This window comes from Sceloporus undulatus, chromosome 3, assembly GCF_019175285.1.
Source record: "Sceloporus undulatus isolate JIND9_A2432 ecotype Alabama chromosome 3, SceUnd_v1.1, whole genome shotgun sequence".
Classification (NCBI taxonomy): Eukaryota; Metazoa; Chordata; class Lepidosauria; order Squamata; family Phrynosomatidae; genus Sceloporus; species Sceloporus undulatus.
This window is the reverse complement of record NC_056524.1, coordinates 272,743,520-272,760,673: the sequence shown is the minus strand read 5'-3', so window position 1 is coordinate 272,760,673 and position 17,154 is coordinate 272,743,520. Positions and strand designations below refer to the sequence as shown.

Sequence of the window (17,154 nt, the reverse complement as noted above, 5' to 3'; positions counted from 1 at the left end):
GGGCCGGCTTATGAAATACCGAAGAATGGGGAAGGTACAGATAAGAAGTTAGCTAAAATAAGACTTACCATGTGTGTATGTTGATCTTTATTATATTGAAGTTTGAATGTCTGGCAATGTATTTCACTTAGATTTTTTTTAAAAGTTGAATAATGAAAAAAGAATCCTTGAAATTTTATCTGAATGGTGGAAAACATGTGAGTCTAGACACTGATTAACTGCAGCTCCCAGCATTCTTCACTGGCTCTGCTCGCTTGGGGCTGCTGGGACCTGCAGTCTAGCATCATCTGAAGGGGGCCAAATATTATTCTTACTCTGCTTCTGTTGGCCCACCTTTTTTAAAAGCCCTGGATTCCAGTTCTCTTGGGTGCAAAAAAGAGCTTTGAGAGAATGAAAAACAAACAGGAAACCATCAAATGCACAGCAGTATGGAGATGATAATACTGAACTACTTAAAGCTGTTGTAAGGATTACAAGAAAGTATCTGTAAATCCCTTGGAATTCTCTAAATTGCTTTATGCTCTAAAGTGCTTAAGCATTACTGTATTATTGTCAATATGTAGAAAATATTAGAGGGAAGAGTGCTGCTGGGCGGCCCAAGGCCAATAATACCCACTTCGGGAAACATTTCGGAATCTTGCAATGGAAATGAATTACCCATGTATTTTTTTAAAGTAGCTATTTTAATTCTATATGTAGGATTCTGGTTTCTGGGGCCAGCATTGGGATCTTTGGGTGCAATGTAAGGCCCTGGCAGCTCACGGTCAGGCTAGTTTCACTTACAGGCAACAGCCTCTCAGTTGCCTTGTCCTAAACCAGACTTCCACCAAGATTTTGGGAAGTGTTACTTTTTTTGACTGCAGCTCCCCAAATCCCTCAACCAGCATGGCTATTACAGGATCTTGCCTTTGACCCATCTAATCCATATTGTCAGCAGCAGTGCTTTAGTGTCTCTGATAAACAACAAAGCCCTCTTCTTCCATGTGCTTTTCCAACCCTTCCTATCCATGGATCCTTTATCCATGGACTCAAGCATCCACAGCTTGAAAATATTTTTAAGATTTATAAATTCCAAAAAGCAAACCTTGACATTGCCATCTTATATAAGGGACGCCAGATACACTTTCTCATCTCTCCTCTTATCTTAGACACACAGACCCATCTGTGCCAGTTCTTTCAACTTACTTGGGCCCAGACTCACCAACAACCGATGACTCCACTTGACATCTGCGGAGCCCATGATGATCTTCACTTAAGGAAACCTTTTCCATGCTGCTCTGTCTGTTTAGGTTGGCTGAAATGGAAAGAGGCTAGATAGGGTCCTGCTGGGATCTCAATCCAGCAGAAGCTGGTTTAGGATCTGTTGGGATCTCAGTGATCTTGGAGTAGACCTTGAGGAAGTTCTGCCACCTTATCAATGCTTATCAAATTTACATATGGCACCAAATTAGGAGGAGTAGCAAATACCCCAAAGGACAGGATCAAAATTCAAAATGACCTGAGTGGACTAGAAAGCTGGGCTAATGCTAACAAAATGAATTTTAACATGGAGAAATGTGAGGTATTTCACTTAGGGCAGAAAAATAAAATGCACAGATATAGGATGATGGGAGACAACTGGCTGAATGAGAGACTTATACGTGTGAAAGGGATCTAGGAGTCCAAGTAGACCTCAAGTTGAACTTTCCCACTTAATTATCTCGAAAAAATGAAATGCACCATTATAGGATGGGGGACATCTGGCTGAATGAAAGTACGTGTGAAAGGGATCTTGGAGTCCAAGTAGACCACAAGTTGAATATGAATCAACAGTGCGATGCGGCAGCTAACAAGGCCAATGCAATTTTAGGCTGCATCAATAGAAGTATAGTGTCTAGATCAAGGGAAGTAATAGTGCCACTCTATTCTGCTTTGGTCAGGCCCCACCTGGAATATTGTGTCCAGTTCTGGGCACCACAATTCAAAAAGGACATTGAGAAACTGGAGCCTTGTGTCCAAAGGAGGGAGACTAAAATGGTGATGGGCCAGGAAACCATGAAGCACTATGAGGAAGGACTTAGGGAGCTGGGGATGTTTAGCCAGGAGAAGAAAAGGTTAAGAGGTGATATGATCGCCCTGTTTAAATATTTGAAGGGATGTCATATTGAGGAGGGAGCAAACTTGTTTTCTGCTGCTCTAGAGAACAGGACCCAATGGAGAAATGGATGCAAGCTGCAGGAAAAGAGATTCCACCTAAACATTAGGAGGAACTTCCTGAGAGTAAGGGCTGTCCGACAGTGGAACACACTCCTTCCTCGGAGTGTAGTGGAGTCTCCTTCCTTGGAGGTCTTTAAGCAGAGGCTAGATGGCCATCTGTCAATGGGGATGCTTTGATTGAAAGTTCCTGCATGGCAGAATGGGAATGGACTGGATGGCCCTTGGGGTCTCTTCAACTCTATGATTCTATGACTCTAATAGTTTATAAAACAGTAAGGAAAACTGCAACTATAAAGAAAGAAAGAGCATACTGTACTTGTATATGCAGGTTCAAGGGATAGGGAATGAAGTACATGATGGTCTCCAGCCCTGAAGCCACAATTTTGAACTTCTCTCTTGTTGGAGGACCTTCAAAAGCTAGTTTTTTTTAAAAAAAAAAACCAGACCTTGCAAGAGGGGAGTTTTCCCATCCGTTTGAAAACGTATCATCCATCCCTGCTGTGCGTTTTGACATTTTAAAAATATTGTGGCTGTTTACGAACATATTACCTTACCGATGGAATAAATATGCCTGTTGAGGAAATGGTCTAGAAACTTCCGTAGAGCTGTTGGTGGTGCGGATCTGAGTGAGCTGAGATCTGTTTACTGCCTGGAGGGAGAGAGTTATCATTTGAAGCTGTTCCCAGCCTGTCCTTCGTCCTGACAGATTCCAGGGCAGCACAGAGTTATCAACAACTCAGTAGAATCCTATATAATATATTACAGTAATCAAAACTATATACGCCGGTAAGGGCAACACTATGTACCACACCATTTTTCATGTAACGATAGAACTGAGAGGTAACAAAATCATAAAGATAAAATACTGTACAGATAGAGACAACAGAAGGAATTTTAAAAATGTCAGGGAAGTACAAATCTTTGGATTTAGGGTGGAAAAAATGATGAAGTTGGTGTCAGTCTCTTGTCCTTCAGGGAAGGTGCTTGAAAGCTCAGAGGCCACCACAAAAAGACTCTTTTCTTTGTCAATCACAGAAGTCTTAAATACATTTCTGTAACTGACACCAGTCCAAAACCAAAAGTATCTACTGTGGAGACGGAAGCAGAGAGACAGGACACTATAATACAGTATAAAAAGAGTACATAATACTCACTTGATATCTATTGGTGGAGATGTGCAAAAAGGAATCATCAGCTAGTTGATTCGATCTGCACAGGAGAAGAAACAAATGCTTTATGAAAAGGATAATTATTGTTGCTTTTTGTTGGTAACTGCCTTCGGGTTGACACATCTCCAAGTCCCCCTTTCCTCCACTGCTCTGCAAATCCATGCCCATGACATCTCTGATTCTACATATCCATCTGGTGTGCAGGCGTTCCCTCTTTCTATTTCCCTCTACCTTTCCTAGCATTATTGTCTTTTCCAATGATTCATGCCTTCTCGTGATGTGTCTGAATACATCAGCCTTTCTTGTCTTTTCTAATACGTTGGGCCTTCTCATAGAATCTTAGAATGCTAGAGTTGGAAGAGACCCCAAGGGCCACCCAGTCCAACCCTCTTCTATCATGCAGGAAGACACAGTCAAAGCACTCCCTATGTCCAGCTCCATTCTGCCATGCAGGAACTCTCAGTCAAAGCACCCGCAACAGGTGGCCATCCAGCCTCTGTTTCAAAACCTTCAAAGCAGGAGGTTCCACCACTCTCCAAGGGAGTGTCTTCCACTGTCAAATCACTCTTACTATCAGGAGGTTCCTCCTAATGTTGAGCTGCAATCTCTTTTCCTGTAGCTTCCATCCATTACTCCATGTCCTGTACAGCAGAAGACAAACTTGCTCCATCCTCAGTGTGACACCCCTTAAATAGGACCATCATGCAGTCAGCCCTCTGTATCCACAGATTTTTAAAAAATGTTTTTTAAAAATATAAACTTCTAAAAGCAAACCTTGATTTTGCCATTTTATATAAAGGGCACCATTTTACTATGCCATTGTATTTAATGGCATTTGAGCATCCACAGATTTTGGTATCCACTGGTGGTCCTGGAACCAAATCTCAGCGGATACCAAGAGCCCACTGTATAACTTCTTAACCTTCTCTTCTCCAGGCTAAACATACCCAGCTCCCTAAGTCGCTCCTCATAGTGCATAGTTTCCAGATCCTGATGTGGCCAAAGTACAACAGCCTAAATTTGATCGTCTTGTCCTCCAGGAAGAGTTCAGGCTTGATCAGTTCAAGGATCCATTGATTTGTCTTCTTGGCCATCCTCAGCATCCTCAGCACTCTTCTCCATCACCACATCTTAAATGAGTTTATTTTCTTCCTATTCACCTTTCTCACTGTCCAGCTCTTGCACCCATACATGGTGATGGGGAATATGATGGCTTGCACAATTCTAACTTTAGTGTCTATTTGTATATGTTTACTCTTTAGGATCTTGTCCGGTTCTTTCATAGCTGCCTTTCCCATTGTTAGTCTTCTTGCTTTTAGATGCTGCAGCATCCCCAAAGAGGCATTCCCTTCTCTCCTCCATGTTTTCACAGGAGGGAAATTTGCTTCTTAGGGTGGTCCTTGCCACCAGCGCTTTTGATGCATGCTTGCATTGGTCTTAATTGTTTCATCTGGTGCCAGTTTAATCAGGAGCACCATCAGAGTCAAAATGTTATTTTAATCTTTTAAGCCAGCCAGTTAATTGACTGAGCGCAGGGCGGCAATAGCTCTTAATGGACATATAATAAAATAGCTGGCAGCGGTCTGTTGTGGTCCTGTCTGCCTCTAGAGATGTATGCATTCTGTCTCTTTTTTAAATAATATTTTTATTAAAAGAATCAAAGTGACATAATAACATGACATAATAATACACACACATAAATAAGCTTTTCTTTCTAAATCTAAAAACCTACATAGAAAAACCCAAAAAGACTAAAACAACAACCATCAAAACCAGTAAAAAAAAAATACCCCAAACAAAAAAAACCAAACAAACATATTACACACTAAACACATTAAAGAAGGAAATGATGGATTCCAATATACCTGACTAGGGCTGTGTCCACACTACAGAGATAATCCAGTTTGACACTGCTTTAACTGCCCTGGCTCCATGCTATGGAATTCTGGGCATTGTAGTTTGTTGTGGCCCCACTGCCCATAATTCCATAGCATGAAGCCAGGACTGTTAAAGCGGTGTCAAACTGGATTATCTCTGCAGTGTGGATGCAGCTTATGTTTCGTTTACACTGTGTTATCTAACTCTCTTTAACTTATTCTAAGATTGATACAATTTTTGCAGTCCTCTTATATAACCTCCTTATACATTGTGCCCTTGTTATGCATTGGGGTTTCACTGTGGATACCAAAATCTGTGGATGTTCAAGTCCCATTAAATCCAATGGCGTAGTAGAACAGATAAAAATGGAAAAATCAAACTTTGCTATTTGGAATTTATACCTTTTTTGAATATTTTCAAGCTGAAGATGCTTGAATCCTTGGATAAGGATGGCCAACTGCAATCTTATAATCCTGTGATTTTGCAGCATCTATAAATCTTCTGTCTCTCCTTTCCATCCTTTCCAGGCAAAGCTCTGGCACCAGCCAAGAGGACTTCCCGTGGTGGGAACCCCTGGGCAGCCGTGATCTTCTCCTGGGTCCTTGTGCAGGTGAGTGGAATGATTATTGCTCCATTACTTCCTGACTTGTTGCTTTTTAATGTGGAAATTTGCCGGGGGGGGGGGGGGGGGGAAGTGCCAGTTTTGTTGGCATTGCACTGAGGGCAGCCAAGAGCATGAGGCTCTGGTGGTACTAACTCCAGAAGAATGGGAGGTGGAACACAAGAGGGAAACCAGCTTGGCCACTGGCTGGGGATTCTGGGAGTTGGTGGTTTGTTTGTTTGTTTGTTTTTCCCCCCCTGCTATTTGTATGGGGGTGTTTTCATGTATTCTTAATTGTTTTATAGCATATGATGTTTGTACAGGGGGGTTGTAATTTGTGATCTATGATGTTTTAACTGTTGTATTATTGTTGTTCACCGCTATGATCCTTGGAATAGCGGTATATAAATAAACCATATTATTATTATTATTATTATTATTATTATTATTATTATTATTATACATGATTTGTCCCAGTTCTCTTTATGGATTGTCCAGCTGGAGGTGGCTAGGAGCAGGGAGGGAAAGGCAGTGAGCCACCTTGCAGGGTGGAGTAATGTCACTGTTTGGCCATTTCAACAGGAAGAAATGTAAAGGACTGCACTTAGGCAGGAAAACTGAAATGCATAGATATAGGACGGGGGGCACCTGGCTTGACAAGAGTTCATGTGCAAGGAATCTAAGAGTCCTAGTAGACCACAAGTTGAACATGAATCAACAGTGTGATGTGGCAGCTAAAATGGCCCATGTGATTCTAGGCTGCATAATAGAAGTATAGTGTCTAGAACAAGTAATAGTAACACTCTGTTCCACTTTGGTCAGGGCTCACCTGGAATACTGTGTCCAGTTCTGGGAACCACAATTCAAAACGGATGTTAAGAAGCTGGACCCTGTCCAGAGGAGGGCCACCGAAATGGTGGAAGGTCTGGAAAGCACCGACCCCCTCCACTTTTGCCATTCTAACCATTTTGAATGTCTTGGTGGGAAAATGGCAGCAATGACAGCAATTTGGCACTTCCCCTCAAAGGAGGACCAAAAGGAATCGGGGTTTGAAGGATTTGAATAAGAAATCTGTGTGTTTTTGTCAGCTTTTTCTGGGTTAAAATCAGTCAAAGTTATCACATTAAAGTTAGTTAAAGTTAGTTGCCATTTTCTTTGCTATCCGTTCCAGAATTTTGTAAATTCTTTGGCATCATTTACCTTTGTTTTGTTCTTTGCATCCTTTGTTACATGCCCTTAAGTTTTACTCTCAGCTTATCCATGGGTTCATGGTGTCATCTTCATCATCAACCTTTATTGTGGTTAACAAACCATAAAGCAGATAACAAAAGCATTAAAATACATTTTAAAATACATTATACATTATTAAAACAAAATCACATGGCTTTACGGGTATTAATAGTTAGTACAAAATTTTTTGCTACTTCCTTGGCTACTTTTTTTATCAGAGTCATCTAATAAAATTTTTAAAAACCAGTATCAAAATCCATAACTTTGGTCCTCCAAACCTGCCCTCAATTTATACATGACTTCAATTTAAAGTCAAGTATATATGATATCCTTTTTCTATCTGGAAGCAAAAGAGAGAGAGAGAGAGAGAGAGGAAGATTTGAAATAGATATTAGCCATTTCAGGTATCTCATGCAATCTCTTCACATGACTTTGTATGTGTGCAATTCTTGTGTGTTCACAAAAGATGGTTTAGCTTGTAGGACGTACCACAAGTTGACACTTAAAGAGACAGAGAAAGGTTAAGTGTGGCAAGACGTGTCAGAGGTGCATGGAATTGCGCATGGTGTGCAGCAGCCTTCCCTACTTGTTGCCTTTCCAACATTTTTGACCACAGCTCCCATCATTCTTGACTATTACCTATTGCTGATTGCAGTTGATGGGAATTGTAGACATGTTGGGAAAAGCCGGTGTGTTTTTTTACCTTTCGTAACACTAAAACATAGCGGGCATTGTCTGCTGAACCTAAATGGTGGGAAGTTCAATGGACAAAAGGAAGGCCTTCAGTACAGTTCAGTCAAAACTATAGAAGCCAAAAGATGCAGTGGACCACCACCAACTTTGGTGACTTTGAGAGGGGAGCAGGCAGAGGCTGATCTGCACTGAAGAAATAATGCAATTTGACAACACTTTAACTTCCATGGATCAATGCCATGGAATTCTGGGAATTGTAGTTTTGTAAGATATTTAGCTGCCTCTGTCAGAGAGCTCTGGTGCCCCAACTACAATTCCAGAATTCCACAGCATTGAGCCATGACAGTTAAAATGGTTTCAAACTGGATTATTTCTGCAGTGTAGATGATCCTATGATTCTAATTTGTTCATTCCAAGTTTCATTTCTTGTCCCAGCCTCAAACTGCCAAGCAGGTACAGTGGGCTCTCAATATATATGGGCTCCCCATCCATGGATTTAAACATTCATGGATGGCAAGCCCCATTGCTTTCATTGGGTTCACATGTCACAGCTGACATTAAGGACAATGGGACTCAAGGTCCAGCATTTTTCTTATCCGTTGGAGGGGAGGGTCCAGAAAGGATTCCCTATGGCTACGAAGGGTGGACTGTATCAGACCAAGTCATTAATACAAATTGACCCTTTCTGGACCACTGGACAGTTGTTAATATTGGCCATGATGCTGACAAGGACTCCAAAACCCATCTAACTGGTGGCAGAGGTCCACTGCACTACGTTGGGCGCGTTCTTTGATCTACTAGTGTGTCTTCTGCCCTTGGAAATGGAAAACTCTGGCCAACGGCTGCTTCTAATCCTTGAGAGAGAAGCTGGGAAAGAGGTTTGGGCTTGTAGGAGAGATGTGGGCGGGTGGGGAAATCAAGTGAGATGGCACACGCCCGACATGAGATCCATATCAAGCACTGCTAGAGGCGTCCCAGGTGCATTAAACAATTGGGCTGATGGCCGCGAGCAAATGTTTCAAAGGGAGATGTGCCACTCAGTCTCAGAGATGGATCACGGCAAAACACCGCCGAGACTCCCATCGGCTAATCTTTAGGAGCCGCCACCCCAGTCTCCCGCTGGCTCTCTCTTTCTTTCAGCATGTTTCGCTCCACCAAATTGGACAAATACATGTAATGCAAAAGAAATTGCCCCATTAGCTGGGAAAGAACATTGCAGTGCTCTTGGAAAAAAGAGGAGAAGAGGAGGAAGAGTGTCAGCCTGGTTTGGGAGGAGACCATTAGGGGCTTCAAGTCCAATTGAAGTCACCATGGATCAGAATCAAGTTGTGGTATCAAGTGCATCGCTCTCTTTCTCTACCTCTCTCTCTCTGGCTGGCTAGACAGGTTAAGAACAACAAAAAGGGCTGTGTGTGTGTCTACCCAGGCAAGTGGGAGAGATAGCAAATGTGACATGGAAAAAACCCAAGTGGTGCTTGGCTCTCCACCACTCCAAGCCATAAAAGATGGAGGGACCATTGAGCCACAAAGTTGGATCAACAGAAGAAGGCAGGCATGAGCTCCAAAGAGGACACCTAGGAAGTGATTTCTCTTGGAAATCGCCAAGGGCCTCTGAGATTATATTCAGAGCTTAGAAACATGAGAGATTTGTTGTTGTTGTTGTTGTTGTTGTTGTTGTTGTAGATGAGAATTCCCAGAATCCTCCAGCCAACATGGACTCCATCTCTCCACTTTAGAGTCCACTCCTTTGGGAACAATAGTTCACCTTATTCTTCCTGTGTTCTTTCCTTTGCATTGTGGTGGCAGGTCAGTGCAGCATGGCTTCCTTAGCCAGGGATTGTGGGTAAAAGGGGCCCTGGTTCTGAAGTGGTTAAGTGCCATTCCTGCAGCCACAAGGTTGTGAGTTCGATCCCAGGGCTCCAAGGTTAACTCAGCCATCCATCTTTTCGTAAGTCGGTAAAATGAGTCCCCAGCTTGTTGTGGGCAATTGGCTTACAGATTGTAAACTGTGTAGGGAGTGCTGAGTTCAATGTGAAGTGGTATAGAAATGTAAAGTGCGGTTGCTATTGCTGTATGGGGTGCTGCCACTCAGTGGCATGCAGGATGCGACAGGAATGCTGTCACCCCAACTTGGAAATAAATACCCTTCGGCCCTTTCCTTTTGCTGCCAGCTCTTTGAGACTGATCGACTAGCCTTCACTCCTTCCTCCCCGCTGTGCCCCCTTGGCGCTGGGGCACGATACCTTCAGCGAGGGCTCTTTTACCTTGACGAGCAGCTAAATGAATTATAAATCAAAAGGCAAATGTCTAGGGAGGAGTGGAGGGAGACTCCATTAGAGCTGCCAGGCACACTGTCAGCTCAGTGCGTACCATTAACTTACAACCAGCTAAAAATCCCCCATTTGCTTAAATGGTCTGAATAAGCTCAGTCTCTTCACTGCAGTCCGTTGCCAACAATTATGGCAGGTCAAGCTGCAATATAAAGACCAAGCTCCGATCCTTTGAGTGAAGGAAATTATAGGAGCAAAAATAGCCAGTAAAGGGTTCCTGCAACCAGCAATGTGCTGTAATTCAGCCATAATGGAAGGGACCATATATCTCGACAAGGAAAGACACGTAGTTTGCATTCAGAAGTTCTCCAGTTTGTTTCCTGGCATCTAATAAAGACAGAAGAAGAGTTCTGTGGCTAGATCAAACCAAGCTGTCATCAAGTCCAGCATTCTCTTTATACAGTGACAAACCATTTATTTGGCCCTCCATATCCAAGGATTCCAATAGTAGGGTGATATGTACTATATATGTTCATGTATAAGTCCAAAAAGAGATCTTGTAGCACCTTTGAAACTAACTGAAAGAAGTAAATTGGCAGCACCAGTCTACTTCCTCAGATGCATTTGGTGGAGTGGAATCCAGACACAAACACATATATGCCACTGGTATGTGAGGATGTCGATACAAATTGCAAATCCTTTGCGTATGGAAATGAAGTTGCAGGTCCAGTTTTAACGACAGTCATTAATGCACAAAGGCATTGGAACCTAGCCTGTGTGCATGGAGATGAAGTGGCAGATCTAGCATGTAATGGAACTAGCATGTGGTGAGGAGAATAGATGAATGTAGGGCACCCGCATGAGGATGGGGTCAGATAGTATTGATCATTTCCATACACAAAGTATTGTAATTTGAATTGATGTCCTCACGTACTAATGACATAGTTGAGTATAATATATGGTAGTCATTCTGATTGGTGGCCATTGGTGGTTGCATCCTTCTGGAAGACAATTCAATTCTGGGAGGCCTTCAAAGTTTCATTAGGGAGCAGTGATTTTAAAAATGGTTTTATTGGTTTTTTAAACTTTATACAGTTAGCCCTCCACATTTGTGGCTTTGACTTTTGCAGATTTGATTATTTGCTGATTTGATTAATATGTTCTCTCTAGGCATCTCTAGGTCCTCCAGCGCAACTGCGCCAGAGACTGACCATAGAGTTGCACTGGAGGACCTAGATATTCCTAGAGAAAACACCTCTCTAGGCATTTATAGGTACTTCAGCATGATTCTGTGGTCATATTCTCACAGATGTTGACCATAGAGTTTTGCTAGAGGACCTAGAGATTCCTAGAGCAGTGTTCTCTTGGGTAAGAACATAGTAATTTTTTTATTTCTGGTTTTCCCACTTTCACGGGGGTCCTGTGCCCTTAACCCCAGCAAATGTGGAGAGTACAAATGTGGAGAATAGCGGTATATAAATAAAACAAATTATTATTATTATTATTATTATTACACTGTATTTATACTTTTTTAATGCTTTTGTATTGCTTTTAAGTTGTATTGTTTTAAATATGCTGTTACAGTGGGCCCTTGTTATACGCTGGGGTTTGGTTCCAAAATCCACCGTGTATAACAAAATCCGTGTATGTTCAAGCCCCATTCAATATAATGACATAGCAAAATGATGTCCCTTGTAAAAAAGGGAAAATCAAGGTTTGATATTTGAAATTTATACTTTTTTTGAACATTTTCAGACCGTGTATGCTTGAATCCGTGTATAAGAAATCCGTGTATAAGAAGGGCCAACTGTACTTGCCTTGAGTTCCTATGTCGTGAGAAAGGTGGAATATAAGTAATAATAGTAGTAGTAGTGATGATGATGATGCCTGGATCATGGGAAGTTTATTTTTATGTTTGTTTCCCAGCTATTGTCCCTGTTCCTCATTACCTCTTTTACTGTCCTCCTCTTGCAGCTGGTGCTTTTCTCTGGCAAGTTGAACACCATTGCAGCCGTGGTCACCATCTTCTTCCTCCTGGTCTACGCCACCGTGGATCTGGCTTGTCTGGCCCTCGAATGGGCATCGGCCCCAAACTTCAGGTGTGCTGGGTTCAAATGCTGGGCTGGGGTGCAATTGCTTGATATTTCAGAGCACAACAAAAGAAGCTAGAAGACTAGTCCTACTGTTGAACTAGAGTAAGCCAACCGCCTCGGGCATAACGGCCCTTTAGTGCCACAAAAAAGATAGGAAATTGTTAGCTAATATCATTGTGGATTTTCTTTTGTGTCGAGGAAGGAGAGAGGTATGTGTGGGATTTTCTCCCTGAGATGTTGAAATATTTGGTTGCTTTGGATGTTATTTACTATGATTTTGTGGAGGGAGATATTTTTTGCTGCACTGCCTCAGGCAGCAAAATATCTTAGGCCAACTCCATTGAAAACCATCCCTCAGCTATGAGGAGAGAGAGAACCTGTTGAACAAATCCATAGCAAGTGAGGAGTATGGTATGTGAAGGCAGGAGACAGATTGGGATCTGTTGTGAGCTCAGGAGCTGATCTGCAGTAGACCAGAGACAATCTCCTTCTAGATCTCTTTCTAGATTGGGCTGCTATTGACAAGAAATATTGTGGAAAACCAGGTTTGATGCATGTGGAAGGCTTTGTGCAACCATTTATGGTGCTGGTTGTGTGCCTTCAAGTCATTTGTGACACGGGGCAGCCCTAAGGCGAACCTATCATGGAGTTTTCTGGGCAAGGTGTTTGGAGGAGGTTTGCCATTGCTTTCTTGTGTAGCTGAGAGAGTGTGATTTATCTAAAGTCACCCAGTGGCTTTCCATAGACGAACAGGGATTTGAACCCTGGTCTCCAGAGTTATAGTCCAATGCTCAAACCACTAAACCACTTTACAAAATTTGGGGACTGTTTAGAGGATCCTTCATACTCAGTTCTGCTTCTACCTTCACGAGCTGCTCTTTTTCACCTGCCTTTCATTTGTGGCCCTTGAATTTGAGGGGACAAAGTCCACACACCTTTAGTCTGAACTCAGTTCTAAAAGTGGTTAAGCTAAAGCAGGGTTGGAAAAATACAGTTACTGTATATACTCTACTATAAGTCAAGCTCATGTGTAAGTCAAGGGTAGGTTTTTGGGGCCAAAATTATGGATTTTGATATGACCCATGGATAAGTCGGAGGTAAAACTTAGGGGCATGTAACAAAGGATGTAAGGATGATGCAAAGGAAAATGATGCCAAAGAACTTAGAAAATCCTGGCAGGTGTAACTGTTTATGCTCATCTTAAAGGCTGGATGGATGAGAGATTAATGGGGATACATGCTTCTTTTTGGTGCTCCCAGGATGGACTGAGCTCTCGCTTTTTACCACTCTCTTCAGAGAAAAGGGATGACTCCTCTCTCTCTCTCTCTCTCTCTCTCTCTCTCTCTCTCTATATATATATATATATATATATATATATATGAGTTAAAGTACTGTACTTACTTTGACGCATGGATAAATCAACACAGGTTTTGGGGGTCAGTTTTTTGACCTCAGTTTCTAGACTTATACATGAGTAAACACAGTATTTTTTTAAAAAAAATTAAAAACAGGAGGATGGGTTTTCTGTTTAAACAAGGTTTATTTGTTTGCTGCATTAATGTACAGTGAGGCCGCATCATATGTGGGCTCTCTATAGGCAGCTTTCAGGTTACTCTGAAGCCACTCGCTAAAAGGGAGAATGGCACGTGCGCCCATGGTGCATGGCCATGGCGCAAGCACGAGCTCCATTATATCCAATGGAGCTTGAGCATACGTGCTTTTTGCCTTACGCGGGGGGGGGGGGTCCGGAACGGATCTCCTGCGTAAGCCAAGGGCTGACTGTATAGGACTATACCAATATAGGACTGAATGAGTCATAGAATCATAGAATCGTAGAGTTGGAAGACACCCCAATGGCCATCCAGTCCAACCCCCTTCTGCCATGCAGGAAATCCCAATCAAAGCATCCCTGACAGATGGCCATCCAGCCTCCGTTTGAAGACTTCCAAGGAGGGAGACTCCACTACACTCCGAGGAAGTGTGTTCCACTTTCAAACAGCCCTTACTGTCAGGAAGTTCCTCCTAATGTTGAGCTGGAATCTCTTTTCCTGGAGCTTGCATCCAATGTTCCGTGTTCTAGTCTCTGGAGTAGCAGAAAACAAGCTTGCTCCCTCCTCAATATGACATCCCTTCAAGTATTTAAACAGAGCTATCATATCACCTCTTAACCTTCTTTTCTCCAGGCTAAACATCCCCAGCTCCCTAAGGCGTTCCTCATAGGGCTTCATGGTTTCCAGACCTTTCACCATTTTAGTTGCCCTCCTTTGGACACATGGCTCCAGTTTCTCAATGTCCTTTTTGAATTGTGGTGCCCAGAACTGGACACAATATTCCAGGTGGGGCCTTACCAAAACAGAATAGAGTGGCGCTATTACTTCCCTTGATCTAGACACTATACTTCTATTGATGCAGCCTAAAATTGCATTGGCCTTGTTAGCTGCCGCATCGCACTGTTGATTCATATTCAACTTGTGGTCTACTTGGACTCCAAAATCCCTTTCACACGTAGTTTCATTCAGCCAGATGTCTCCCATCCTATAACTGTGCATTTCATTTTTTCGAGATAATTAAGTGGGAAAGTGCAGTTCAGAAGTTATGGCGGTGAGCTTAAATATTATAGTGGAGCCTTGATATCCACTGAGGTTTGGTTCCAGGAGTCCCCTGTGGATACCAAATTCCATGGATGGCTGATGAAATGGTGTCCTTTACATAAAATACCAAAATCAAAGGTTTGCTTTTTGGAATTTATATATTTTAAAAAATATTTTCAAGTCATGGATGGAAGAATCCATGGATCCAGCGTCTGTGGATCTGGAGGGACAACTGTCATTGTTCTTTTAAAACTTTTTTTTAAAAAACAAGTTGTTTCGATTGAAAGATTTGATTCTGAATGGCATTTCTTGCACTATAATATAATAATATAATATATATGCTACATATAAAGTCATTAAAAAGAAGCAACTGACACTGGATACTGATCTAACCACAAAGTTTTCAAGATGAAATGTTCAAACTAAAATTGTTGTTATTTTTCCAGTGAGACGGTTGGAAAATAGTAATAATAGCCAGAATGTATTATTTGTTTATTTTTTAAAAAGGAGTGTTATTAAACCATGGTGTGAATCCTGGTTTAAACCATGGTTTGCAGCCTGGATTAAACAACCCACCTTTTGGTTTAAAGGCTTGATATAGCCCAAGAGTAGGGAAGTTTTCGTCTTTCAAGGCTTGCGTTCCTTTGGCAAGAAGCCTTCAAGGGCCGCGTGTGAGTGCCGGGTGCGACTCAAGCTATCTGTGGGCTGAGCCAGATCAAAGATTAGCAGGCAGCCATCCTCACTGCATATTTACTGCACTATTATTCCACTTCAACTGCCATAGCAACATCCTGTGGAATCCTGGGGTTTGTATTTTGGTGAGGCACTAAAGCTCTTTGGATATGAATTATAAATGCATCTCCCTGGGCTGCCAATACCAGGACTCTATAGCATGAAACCCTGGCATTTAAAGTGGAATAATAGGGCTATAATTGTGTAGTGTGGATAGGAAAAGGATTTTTTTAAGGGGCTATACAAATGGGTGGCAGGATGCTGCCATTTTCACCTCGGATTGGGGCTGCGGCAACTGCATACTGCGGCCTCCACAGGGAGCAAAAAGAAGCCACGAAAAGCGGGTTCTTTTTGCAACCTGGAAAGGGTGTCATAGGTGCGGTGGCGCACCCTTCTGATGCCACTTCCACACTGCACCGATTGGGTGCTGAGCTGGAGGTGCATTATCATGGTGCGCTCCATCTAGAAGGCGGCCCCATTAGCTCTCACCCTGCCCACAGGCCGACACAAAGTGCCAGTCTGTATAGCCTCTTTCTCTCTTTCTGCCACCACCTTTTATCTTTGAGACACTCTCTCTGCCCTTTTCTTTCCATCCAAAAGGCTGTCAGGAGAGGCAGAGGTTGCTCTTTCCAGAGAGCTGAACTGATTTCTAGCCTGGCATTTTTGCAATACAGTTGGGGTCCGACATGAAAAGATATCTCAGGGTACAAGTGGCCCAACCTGTCATAAAAGCTGAGACTTGAGGAGAAATTTGGAAAAAGCAGTATCTGGCACTTAGATATTCTATTAAGAGAATGAGAGATCTTCGAGGCATTTTATTTCATTATTTTATTTTCAAATTCCTACCGTTTCTCTACCTCCCACTCCTGGTCTCTCATGGCAAGGCGATAAAAAGGCATACGTTAATGTAAAAAGATTAAACATTTAATGCAGTCCTTAAAACAAACATATGCTGCAGCCCAACATCAAACGATTCCAGTCCTGAATCAACTGCCATCATCGATCATCTACCCACGTAAAAGCCTTCCTTAAAGAACAAAGTGTTTCAAAACAAAACAAAACAGAGATACAGAGCATTATAAACACGTCCTTCCGCTTGCCTCCAGCTGTTGGGTGCTGAGAAATCTTTGAAGGGAGTCCCAGCGCATGCTGGCCTTCCATGTGAGTAGCCAGCCATTTGGTGGAAAGCCCAGAGCCTCTGGGCTCCTTGGCTGCTTTTGACGTTGGTCTGATCTGCACTGCAAAAATAATGCAGTTTGACACTGTTTTAACTGCCATGGCTCAGTGCTATGGCATTCTGGGATTTGTACAGTGGACCCTCATTATCCACTAGGATTTGGATTTCCAAAAAACCCTGTGGATACCAAAATCCTTGGATGCTCGTCCCGTTAAATATAATGGTATAATAAAATGGTATCCCTTACATAAAAGGGCAAAATCAAGGTTTGCCTGGGGATTTATATATATTTTAAAGTATTTTTAACTGTCCCTCCCTCCCACAAATAGGCTTTCTCCAAATCCACTTTTTAATCTATTTTGCTTTAGATTTTATTGTTATAGTTTTTGCTTCGGTATAGAGATATGGATCATGTTTTGTAGATGTTATGTAGACTATGTTTTATTATGTAAATTTATTATGTATGTTATTAGATTAATTATGCTTTGTAACCTGCCTCGATCCACAGGGAGAGGCGGGAAATC

At 42.3% G+C, this 17,154-nt stretch overlaps 1 protein-coding gene across 1 annotated transcript in view; it reads left to right on the top strand.

The window, feature by feature from the left end:
* LOC121927217 (solute carrier family 12 member 9-like) overlaps positions 1–17,154 on the top strand; it is a 142,251-nt gene that overhangs the window by 73,141 nt on the left and 51,956 nt on the right. Inside the window, 2 exon segments of the mRNA XM_042460878.1 lie at positions 5,771–5,853; positions 12,012–12,136. Of these exon segments, the coding sequence (XP_042316812.1) occupies positions 5,771–5,853; positions 12,012–12,136 (208 nt within the window).